Source organism: Myotis myotis, unplaced genomic scaffold, assembly GCF_014108235.1.
Source record: "Myotis myotis isolate mMyoMyo1 unplaced genomic scaffold, mMyoMyo1.p scaffold_m19_p_2, whole genome shotgun sequence".
Taxonomy (NCBI): Eukaryota; Metazoa; Chordata; class Mammalia; order Chiroptera; family Vespertilionidae; genus Myotis; species Myotis myotis.
The window spans coordinates 35,153,317-35,166,029 of NW_023416324.1; the positions used below are offsets into that span (position 1 = coordinate 35,153,317).

At 36.6% G+C, this 12,713-nt stretch overlaps 1 protein-coding gene across 8 annotated transcripts in view; it reads right to left on the reverse strand.

The window, feature by feature from the left end:
• TUT4 (terminal uridylyl transferase 4) overlaps positions 1 to 12,713 on the reverse strand; it is a 168,248-nt gene that overhangs the window by 49,646 nt on the left and 105,889 nt on the right. For all 8 annotated transcript variants that reach the window (XM_036347477.1, XM_036347481.1, XM_036347478.1 and 5 more), the window contains 5 exons: positions 10,043 to 10,094; positions 6,011 to 6,080; positions 4,495 to 4,621; positions 1,010 to 1,129; positions 643 to 855 (listed from right to left, as the gene is read on the reverse strand). In XM_036347477.1, the coding sequence (XP_036203370.1) occupies positions 643 to 855; positions 1,010 to 1,129; positions 4,495 to 4,621; positions 6,011 to 6,080; positions 10,043 to 10,094 (582 nt within the window). The remainder of the gene's footprint in view (positions 1 to 642; positions 856 to 1,009; positions 1,130 to 4,494; positions 4,622 to 6,010; positions 6,081 to 10,042; positions 10,095 to 12,713) is intronic.

The following is a 12,713-nucleotide window of genomic DNA, read 5'->3' on the forward strand; positions in this document are numbered from 1 at the left end:
AAAAGCTAATTCCTTCATTTGACAAACATTTATTTAGAACTTACTATGTCCCTGGCATTGTGCTGGGGATATTAAAAAAAAGACAGAACAACATGAACATTTCAGTACTGTTCACATTTCTCTAGTCTAGTTCAGAACTGGAAGTCCAGAAAGACTATCCTTCTAGAGGACACAATCCATGGATATTCAACTTTTGTTCTCTAGCACTTAAGAAAATGCTTGGTATGTAGCAGGCCCTCAATAAATGAATGCTGAGTGATTAAATAAGCAAGCCGCACCCTAAAGGACCATTGGGCCTTTATTTCTCCACCAATCTGCCAACATAACTCCCATATGCTAAAGTTTTGGTTACAGCCCAATTCCTGAAGGAAATTTTCCTTGTCTAAATGAAAAATATACACAGAATTACTTTGACATGATTCAAACAACAGAAGTCTCACAAAATGAGTTGTAAATTCATCAGGGAATCTTGGTACTGAAAAACTAAACCAGATCAACCCCTTACATTACAGATGAGGAAAATGAGGCCAAGAGGTTTATTCAAGAGTAGTCAGTTAACCTACTATTAAAATAGCTTCAATAGAAGTCATCACAAATACCATAAATAGAAAAGTCAAAGAAACAAACAAAAAAAAAGCTTACTTTGCCATGTTTTCCCTTTATGGCATTACTTTGGTTGTCTTTTTCTGTCCTCTTGGTATCAACTTTTAGTTGGTCTGCCTTAGCTTTGTTTTCCTCAGCAATTGAGTTTTTCTCAGTTGCACTACTTGAATTATGTTCCCACTTCACAAACTTCTCTTCTATTATGCCCTTCAGCTGAAAGTCATCCATTCTTTTTGAGTCAAAGCCTTCAATCTATATAAAAAGGCATTCCAAATTGGTAGTGGAAAAATTATTTTTTTTTAAAAAAATGGACAAACAGACAAATCAGAATTCCAGTTTAAACTGAACAGAATACTCTGCAAGAGCAAACTATATATGTACATACACGTCACAAACTCATGCTTACCCAACTTCCAAGTAAACAAGGAAGAAGAGGGGGTTTTCTTTGTTGTAGAAAAAACATCACCATTAAAGCAAAACAGTAAGAAGGAATTCCGCCATCAGTTTGAGAATCAATATAGCACAACTGCAAAATGACAGGGGAAAAGTACCACCATTTATTTTAGCTTTCTGTAACTTTCTTTCTTCCTTTCACAACAAAAGTAGCTCCCCCGCAAACATAATCATTGTAAAAAGCATAAAATGTAATTATCTATATATATAAAAGCCTAAGCAACCGTTTGGTAACTATGACGCACACTGACCACAAGAAGGCAGACGCTCAACCACAGGCATAGAAACATGGAACAGACTGATGAATCTCAGAGGGAAAAGGGGAGGGGGGAGGACAGGAAGAGATTAACCAAAGATCTTATATGCATACTTGAGGCCCGGTGCACAGATTCGTGCACTGGTAGGGTCCCTCGGCCTGGCCTGCGGGGATCGGGCCAAAACCGGCAATCCAACATCGCCCAAGGGGTCCTGGATTGTGAAAGGGCACAGGCCAGGCCGAGGGACCCCACCGGTTCATGAATCCATGCACCAGGCCTCTAGTATAAATGTAATATATATATATAAAATATATGATCTGGCCTAACCGGTTTAGCTCAGTGGATAGAGCGTCAGCCTGCGGACTGAAAGGTCCCAGGTTCGATTCCAGTCAAGGGTATGTACCTTGGTTGTGGGCACAACCCTAGTAGGGGCTGTGCAGGAGGCAGCTGATCGATGTTTCTCTCTCATCAATGTTTCTAACTCTCTATCCCTCTCCCTCTCTCTCTGTAAAAAAATCAATAAAATATATTAAAAACAAAAAACAAAACAAACAAACAAAAAAAAAAATATATGATCTGAAATCTCGCCCACCTGAAATAACTATTAACATATTGGTGACCACCTTTCCATTCATTTTTTATTGCATATAAAGACATGTGTATTTTTAGTTAAATGGAACCATATCATACAATGTGCTTTTATTGTAGAAACCTTTTACAAATATTTTCTTATTTTGCTTCCACTGCTGCCTCATGTTAATAATCTTCTATGTACTCCATGCCTTCTTCTCTATTCAAATAACCATACACAAATATACATACATTTCTATATTCTATATAAAAACAGGGAGATTTTGATTTTTGTCACTTTTACCAAAATTTTTATTATAGATATCTCTCTATATATTACTCTTCTCCCTTAACAACGCACCAAGAAATGTCCCTCAAGGTCAATTAGTACAGATCTAACATTCTTTCAAATGGTTAAATTATAGTCTATGGTCTGGATGGTTAGTCAATAATTCCCCCACCCAAGGATATTCAGACTTTGTTCTCAGTTTTTGCTACTTTAAACAATACTGTAATATTTGTCCTTATACAGATTTCCTAAGTACTAGTGCTTGTTTATAAGCTATATTCCTAGGAACATATTTGCTGGATTTAAAAATATGATATATTTCAATTCAAGCAAATATAAGATTTTAAAAATTGTCAATGGCAAGCATGTCAAACTCAGAGGCTAACACGGGCCAAATAAAGAAGGTTTAAGTTTATGTGGACAGCAAAAAAACAAAAGCTTCAATTTTCATAGAAACATTAAGTTTATTTTGATAGAGACATGCTGAATACAAAGGGCTGAAATAAATGAGTAACCATTAACATAAATAGAACATTTTAATTAAAATTAGTATTTTTTTCTTGAACATTAACTTATCAGACACTGAATAACTGCACAAATTAATAAGCATAACGCAAAAAAACCTATTTTTCTTGTTCTCTGAAAGCAAAATATTTCCTGTTGCACACACCAAACAAGTCAGTCCAAGACTAATAATGTGGCAATCAGCTGCTAAAATATTCACTGCTAGTATTAGTGGAGAGAAATGGTGCACCTGTGCATAAGGTGCATAAGGGAAATGAATGCAACATGATTATAGTAATCAGTCGTTATTAATAATTATGCATAACAAGTTACGAAATTTTTAAAACGTTTCTTCCATACTGTTATATTGGCTGGGCTGCAAAAATATTCGTTGTGGGCCACAAGTTTGATATGCTTAGTCAACGGAATGGGTGCAATGTCTCATGTTTACTAACCATTTGGATTTGTTCTTTTCTGAATAGCCTCTTAAATCTTGTGCCAGTCTTTCTATTTTTACACATTACATATCAATTCGTATGTGTTCTTTTTCATTATAAATAATGACCCTTTATATCTGATACATGAATTTGAAAAAAATGCTATTTTTCCCAATCTGCTTTTCTTTTGGCATTATTTATGATACCTTTTACCATATAAAATGTATTCATGTTTATATAGCTAAATATGCTTATCTTATACAGCTTTTAGGTTTCCTATCATGGTCAAAAGGTTTCTCCAATAGTGTGTGTAAATACACACACACACACACACACACACACACACACACACATAATAGATATATGTTCTTTTGTTGTTGCTGTTTTGTTTTTTGTTAATCCTCATCCAAGGATATTCCCCCAACTCATTTTTAGAGAGTGGGAGTGAGAGGGGAGAGGGAAAGGGGGAGGGGGAGGGGGAAAGAAGGGGAGGGGGGGGAGGGGAAATGAGAGGGGGAGGGGGAGAGAGAGCGGGGAGGAGGGGAGGAGAGGGGGAGAGGGAGAGAGGGGGAGAGGGAGACATCGATCAGTTGCCTTCCTGCACGCACCCCAACTGGGCCAGGGACAAACCTGAAACTCAGGTATGTGCCCTTGACCAGAATCAAACCCTGACCCTTTGAGGTGTGGGCCGATATATATTCTTAAATTGTCTTCTAAATTTTTTATTTTTCATTCAAGTACAATTTATTTTTGCACTTGGCGTGCTAAGGGTCCAACATTATTTTCTTCAAGAAAGATACAATTGTTATGGTACTATTTATTAAATAAACCACTGTTTTATCACTAAAATAATCTTTTATTTTTTAAAATAAAAATTTCATTTACACTAGGATCTACTTTCAAGCTTTCTTTTCTGTTCCACAGATCTATTTGTCTATTCCTATGCCAATGGTATACACTTAACTAAATCAGTTTTGTAGTGGTAAAGTGGGTCCCCCTTTACTAGTCTGAGTTCTTTTGGCTATTCTCAAAGATTCTTCCATACTAACTTTAAGATCATTTTATCAACATTTTAAAAACTGGTAATTAGAATTAAAATTACTGAACATTTAAAAATTAATTTAATGCACTTTTACAGTTTAAGAATACCATCTCCTTATCCAAGAACTTGGTATCTTTGCATTTTCCAAAAATTAAGTTGTCATCAATTACTCACTTCCTCTCAACTCTCATATCAAGTCCTTCCTCCAAAATTTATCCTAAATCTGTTTACTTTGCTTCAAATCCACTCTAAACTTACTATAGTTATTCATAACTATTTTGTTCCTACTATTATGATTTCTATTACAGATGAGGTATTTTTTTCCTCTGTTCCACTCACCTTAGCCCAATAACGAAAGGCTAACACCAAGGGAATAAAGACAGGTTCCATTTTGCCAATAGCAGCAAGTAAATCAGTAGTGAGGCATGCCATATCATTTCCTGCACTCACTCTACAAAGTAAGCCACTGTGAATGAGAAAGAAAGAAATTTCACTGCATTAATACTTTCAAAAACATAATATTTCAAATCCTGTGGCTATCCCTTCCAGTTACTGTATTTTAATACTTAAGAAGGCATAATAAAAAATATTTTAATAAACTTAGAGCTTACTGAAAACTATGTGTCAGTTCCATCACTAGGATTCCATATAAATTAAAGATGTTTTAAATGTTCATTTGTACTTCAGAAATAAGTTTCAACTTTAGTATTTAAGTTCATAAGAAATTAATTTCAAAAGCAGCATTATGAATCACCAAAATTTGATTTATATGAGAGAAAAGACATTGATCTTATCAATGTCAAATAATGCAACATAACTTCCTAGTACATTCTTTTTGCTTTGCACAAATTAAAAAAGAAATTCTGAACTGATTAGCTGTACTTCTTGACTTTAATATTTTCCTATCCAAGCTTCCATGATTTTATTGACATGCTATTTTCAGATGAGAGATTAGAAAGGATTTATATATTAACCCACAAGTAATGCTTACATGTAAGTGAAAATAGGAACTACTGTAAATGGGCTAACAGAATTATAGAAGAGATATTTTGGTGGCACGGAGAAGAACGTATCTGAGGTTGCCACACAGAGACAATTAGACATGATGTGATGGCAAAAATACCAGACATCAGAATACCTCCATTCCAATTCTTATTTTTCCCTAAATGATGTGAATTTGGACAAATTACCTATTTGTCCTCCAGGTCTCAATCTTCCAATTTACAAAAAAAGGAAATTGAACTAGATCTCCATAGATCCTTCTAGTTTTGAATAAGAAAATATAGCAATCTTAAAATATGATTGATGTTCTATTATTGATGTTAATAATCAATAAAGAACACTATTATTTCTGTATTGTCTCCATATCTCCCACACTGAACTAAAATAGAATTATTTTAGTTTCTTTTTTCAAAAGTATTTTACTTTCTTAATCCTATAGATATGACTAGAAAAGCAAGATTAGTCTTCAATGACTCATTCAATTTCAGTGAACTAAAAATTAGAGTCTAATAGACTGTGAGCTCCTTGAGAATAAAGACTATTTCTTATTTATGTTTGTATCCCTACAGGAAAGCATTAGTTAACATATAGTAAATGTTCAGTACTGTTGGGTGAATGAACTTTAAAAAAAAATGAAAAGTTCTGCCTCTGAGTATGTTATTTTTATCTGTTCTATTTCTTGTTCACATGCTTTTAGTAAGCCGGCTAATTTGAATAAGTAGAAACTAGCCTAGTCATATTAACCCAAGGAGAAATCGAAAACAAAACTTTTCTCTCTTACAGATGTTCACTGCACAACTGGATGTTGTCGTTATTTTTAAAAATAGTTTATTTTTTCTTCATTGTTACCAACCTTTTCCGATCTTTGCACACCACAACAGGAACTTTAGCGTGAAAATCAGATTCCACATCTACATATAATACTAATCAGGGGGGGAAAAAACAAAACAAGTAAGCTAATGTCAACATCTCTAAAATGCTTACTCTATGGTAAACATTAATAGTTTCCTTCTAAATATCACTCTCATTGCTTCTGTGGGATAATCCACTCTTCTCATTATGAGAATCAACCCCACAGGATCCCTTATCTCTCTTGGTACCATTTGCTGCATATCACAAACCACAGGCACAGACCCAACTGTCTGAAAATTATAATCACCTTAAGAAAAAAAGTTTTAACATCCCTAAGAGTTTGAATATATCCAAGTAAGCATATAATTTAGTCAAAGCTGTTAAACCTTCATAGATATAGCCAAGAGAAGGCACCACTTACTTCGAGGGCTATTTCCACAGGAGTCATAAAATGAGAACCTACAATGCTTTGAAAATTTGGTTCTTTTAAAAATATCTGTGGAAGTAAAAGGCTAACTCTGCTGGCTTCATTTCCCATAAACCTATGAAAAGTCTGCCCAACTAAAGCTCCTAAGGATGGACTAACAGATAAAGCACATTTCCACTCTTAAGTCCATCTCTGTATCTCCAAGGTAGGCCCCATGCCATAAATGTCTAATCTAAATAAAAATAGCTGCACTAGCCCTAGCTGGTTTGGCTCAGTGGATAGAGCATCCGCCTGAGGACTGAAAGGTCCTAGGTTCGATTCTGGTCAAGGGCACATGCCCGGGTTGCAGGATCGGGCATGCAGGAGGCAGCCGATCAGTGATTCTCTCTCATCATTGATGTTTCTCTCTTCCTCTCCCTTCCTCTCTGAAATTAATAAAGATGTATTTTTTAAAAATAGATGCATTAACATTATTCCATTTGAAGTTTAAAGAAAATCTCTTAGTAATACTTGTTGGAATTATTAAGTGATTAAAAACCATGTGCTAAAAATCTCTATGTCAGGAGTTGAATTATACTTGGTGGATGTAACAATGAATAAGACACGAAGAGCTCAATCAGGGGTTTGGAAAACAAATACTTAAACAAATAAATCATATAGGTGACAAGATAGAGGTCTTTAAAGAGTACAGGTCTTTAAAGTGAGGGAATAAAAAGAAAACAATCAATTTTATAATCAGACTGCATTTTATACACCTATGTTATATGACTCAAGATGATCTATTTGTATATTTTAGTGGAAAAGACCTATTTAAAATTTTTTTGCTAGGTTAATACTCTCCAGTGACTCTAAAGAGGTAAAAGCTCTGTGTTTACCTCCTATCTGTAATATGTTTTAAAGTTTTTGTGCAATTAGAGACAAATATTTAAGAAAAAATGATATTAAAATCCCTTTACAACAGTGGTTTTCAACCTTTTTCACAGAACTAATGACTAAACTAATTACTAAAATTCTTTGGCAAACTGACAAAAAATAGGTTTAATTTTGATTTAAAAAAATAGTAATAGTAACTACCTACCCATTTTGCTCCAAAGTGACTTTTTAAAAAATCAGGTGCCTCTATTTGTATCTAAGGATTTCTGGTGCCAGGAATTAACCAATCAGACACAACCTTATTATGCAACATGACCAATAAGATGCAACTCTATTATCCTATCTAATAAAGAGGGAATATGCTAATTGACCCTCACACTGTCACAAAGATGGCGGCACCCACAGCCAATAAAGAGGGAATATGCTAAATGACTGCCACACCCTCAAAGATGGCGGCACCCACAGCCACAAGATGGCTGGCAGGGGAGGGCAGTTGGGGGGGACCAGGCCTGCAGAGGAGGGCATTTGGGGGCGACTGGGCCAGCAAGGGAGAGCAGTTGGGGGCAACCAGGCTGGCAGGGGTTGGCAGTTAGGCGTCGATCAGGCTGGCAGGGGAGTGATTAGGGGTGATCAGGCTGGCAGGCAGGTAGGTAAGCGGTTGGGAGCCAGCAGTCCCGGATTGTGAGAGGGATGTCCAACTGCCAGTTTAGGCCTGATCCCTATTAAAACGGCAGTCGGACATCCCCCGAGGGGTCCCAGATAGGAGAGGGTGCAGGCTGAACTGAGGGACAACCCCCCCCCCAGTGCACAAATTTCATGCACCGGGCCTCTAGTATGACCTATGTATTTATGTTCAAGACAAGGCATTCACACCAAATGGCTGTGTCATTTTTTTATTTGACAATCTAAGGGAAAAGAGGTCAGAGCCCCTGACTAAATAGTCAGGTATTGCATGTTTTAAAAATTCTTGTAGCACACCAGTTGAAAACCGCTGCTTTACAAGATAAATGCACCAAATTAATCTCTAAAAAATAACTTCCCAGAGAAATAGCCAACAATATACTGATAATGGAGACCTAATGGAGCAGATGGAGAGGAACAGGAAATTAAGAACTGATATTAGAGCTAATCTTATGTAATAAAGAGGTAATATGCAAATTGACCATCACAAGATGGCTGCCTACCACCAGACTGGCAGGGGGTTATTGAGGGATGACCAAATGACTGAACAGCAGACTGCGTGGGGCAACCAGGCCGGCGGGGGGGGGGGGCAGTTAGGGGTGACCAGGCCGGCAGAGGGGGGCAGTTAGGAGCGACCAGGCCAGCAGGGAGTGGGCAATTTGGGGCGACCTGGCCAGCAGCAGGGGGCAGTTGGGGGCGACCAGGCTGGCAGGGGGGTGAGTTAGGAGCAACCAGGCCTGCAGGAAGGGGGCAGTTGGGGGCAACCTGGCCAGCAGCAGGGGGCAGTTAGGGGTGACCAGGCCAGCAGAAAGGGGCAGTTAGGGGCGATCAGGCCGGCACGCAGAGGCAGTGAGGGGTGATCAGGCCAGCCAGGACGGGGGGGGGCAGTTAGGAGCGACCAGGCAGGCAGGCAGGTGAGTGATTAGGAGCCAGCAGTTCAGGATTGTGAGAGGGATGTCTGACTGCCAGTGTAGGGCCAATCCCCAGGACATCCCCGAGGAGTCCCGGATTGGAGAGGGTGCAGGCTTGGCTGAGGGGACACCACCCCTTCCATACACGAATTTCATGCACTGGGCCTCTAGGATGAAGATAAGATTAAAGTCAATAAGCTATCTGTTCTAAGCCAAACTGCAAATATTTTTGCCAGGTACTTGTAATTCATAAAATCTAAGATGACAAAAGTAATAATAAAAATCACAGCTGCAGAAATTTCATAAGTTCCTATATATACCAGGCACTTTTCTAAGCTATTGCTTAACCCATTTCATTCTCACAACTTCCTCATCAAAAAGATATTGTATTATTGCCATTTTACAGATGAGAAAACTGAAACATGAACATTAAATAATTCGTCAAAAAACATACAGCCATCAAGTGGCAGAACAAAATTTTGTGCCTAGAAAGTCTGGCAGATCTTGAGCTTTCAAGCATTTGCTTCATAACAAGAAAAGCAGTAAATAAGAACAAAAACAAAATAATATTATAGGTTGTATTACATGCTATAGCCTGGTTTGAGACACTTGTAATTTTAAAATTTTTTATTTTAAATGTGTTTTTACCTATATAAATATCCTTTTTACATCACACACAAAAATAATCCAGACATATGAGGCACATATGAAAAGCTTACTAAGTATGATTTTGGTTGGTGTAATATAAATGATTAAATTAGGCTGATATTGCTTTAAAAATGCACAAAATTTTCCCCCAAGTCTCTCCCTAAGTCTTTCTTCATCAATAACCTTCCAAGGATAGATTTTGTCTTTCTCTTCTTTTACATAAGAAATGCTCATAATTTCAAAGCTAGCATATTTAAATTATTCAAAATGCAGATTTTACATATCAATTTTAAATACACTTTTGATCTTACAGACATGTAAATTTTCTAGTATACCTATTAAATAAACAAATATATGTATATACATACATATAATACAATGACTAAAACATGACAGGGATTTTAGTTTAATTTGGTTAGCCATATATAACCTACACAGTGCATGTACCTTTAAAGAATTTTCTTTAGAAAGACAAATTAAAAAAGAAACTCACCACTTTTTTTTAAAATCCCAAGCACTTGTATCAGAAGATCTGGATGGTTCATCTAAAAAAGTTTCAAATTAAATCAATATACTAATTTCAAAGTTTAAGCTGTAGAACTTTAGAGGGAATTAAATTTCATTAAACATTTAAATAAAATCATGCTATTTTAAAATAATGGAAACAGAAGAGTGTTTTACTTTTATGTTAACACATCTTTTGTTCATGGAAATAAAATCTAATAAATCATATAGTGCTATGATTCCAGCAACATTCCTTGAATTAATGAGTTCTTAGGTGAGAAAGATTCTGGAATTTCACGAAACAAATGGAAAAAAATTACTTTACCAAATAATTGTTAAAGAGAAGTTGTTGAGATAAATTTAAGATACACTGGTAACTGGCCAAATGGCCAAAAGACTTAGATTAAAACACTATTTTAAATAACAAGCTGTTGCCCGGCTGATGTAGCTCAATGGTGGAGCATCAACCTATGAACCAGGTCATGGCTCAATTCCCAGTCAGGGCACATGCCTGGGGTGCCAGCTTGATCCCCAGTGTGGGGCATGCAGGAGGCAGCCAATCAATGATTCTCTCTCATCATTGATATTTCTATCTCTCTCCCTCTTTCCTCCTCTCAAAATCAATAAAAATATATTAAAATAATAATAAATAAAATAAATAACAAGCTTGTCAAATGTTTAACTTAATGTGTATTTTACTGCTACTTAAAAGTATTTAGTAATAATACATTATGTAAATGACTGTCAGATTAAAAATTAAACATCAAATGTTCACCCAAATCAAACCTCCTTGAGCATAACTTATTAAAAAAATTAAAAACACATAAAATTTCAATTATTTTAAGTGTCTGATATGTGAATAGATGAGCAATGTTCGCAGTGCTAAATAATACTGGTACTTTTGCAAATGGTACTAGACGCTACTTATTAAAAGTACCCATAATGTACCAGGCACTATACAAAAATACCTGGGGTATATAATCTTATTTAATATAAAAGTTATTATCCCTGTTTTGGAAATTAGGAAACTGAGGCTCAGACAGGTCAAGTAATTAACTTGCTCACTGCAAACAAGATTTGAACACTGATGTACGGTTTCAAAGTTCTTTCCACTTCCTATACTACTTCCATAAGCAGTAACTGTCCAACATGCTCAAATACAATCACTTTTCCTTTTTTTATGCATAAAAGATTAACTTATTGAAAGGGCTTGTTTGGAAATAATAATAAGCACAATTCCAGAAACTATTTTTATACATTTTTTTTCTTTATTTATACACATATTTTGATATGGTTATGGTACTTCCAATTCAAAACTGAAATTTTGTGGTACTTTTTTAATTAAAATTTGGAAAATAGAAGTTATGAGTTGCATTCAAATTCAGACAAGTGCTACATAATACATAAGATAAAGAAAGAAATGCATTTTCATTCTTTCCATGTAGAGACATTTAAAAATTGGCAATTTTTGATGGCATGATACAAAGATGAAAATATGTCACATTTCCAGTCACAATCAATTCAAAAATGAGGAGTGGAACATTAACTTTGAAATCCTGTTAGACTTGTTCTAAGTTGTAAGCTGGGTCACTAGATTAAGTAACAGAGGAGAACTCCCAGGTAGGATCAAATAGAGGCTCTAAGTACAGTAGAAGGGCTTGAATGGACATATCTCTCTGGGGTAGGCCATCACCTGCTGGAGAAGAAACATGGCTTTGGGCTGAGGAAGGAAGAACAGGGGCTAAGAAACACGGGAGTCTGAAGCAGCAGCTTGGGGTCCTGCATCAAGAGCTGGAGCAGAGACAGAAGAAGGTATGGATTCTCGAGATTACTAAGATTTGGGATTTAGTGTTCAAAAAAGAGCATCGCATTGCACTTAGGAAAGATGGTCTCTTTAGTATTGGGGGCTTCCATTACTTCAGGCTGAAGGGTAGGCAGCACCATAACAAGCTGGACAAGAGGCAGGACGTTTTGTGGAAGGACAGTGGAAGGGACAGGCTCAGAGTAAGGACAGATTAGAGCAGGGGTGGGCAAACTTTTTGACTCGAGGGCCACAATGGGTTCTTAAACTGGACCGGAGGGCCGGAACAAAAGCATGGATGGAGTGTTTGTGTGAACTAATATAAATTCAAAGTAAACATCATTACATAAAAGGGTACGGTCTTTTTTTTTTTAGTTTTATTCATTTCAAACGGGCCGGCCGGAGTTTGCTCACGGCTGGATTAGAGGCTGTGGCTAAACACAGAGGTGAATTTTATCCTGGTATTCATCCTCTCTTTGCTGCTGTTTCTCATGTTCAAACTGCTCAAGTTTCTTGTCGATGTGTGTAATAGATTCCTCACTGCTTGAAAGGCTTTCTACAGTCTCACTGGATATGCTGAGATCTTCCTTCTCCCTTCCAAGAGCAAGCACCACCAGGCAGGCAAGGATGAGAACCTTCATCGTTACCAAGTCCAGTTTCAGTGTGTCTTCTTCTGTAAATCCTTGGTTATAAGATTTGTGTTCAGCTAGTCTTCAGTTGGTTATTCAAGATGACTGTTCTATATTTTAGTTTTAATTCCAGTTTGGTCCTGGGAGGAGGTGAGTGTAACTTCCACTTACTCTACCATCATCTTGGGTCCTCCCATTTTTCTTTTTTCTTTTTTTTTTTTTTTTCAGAA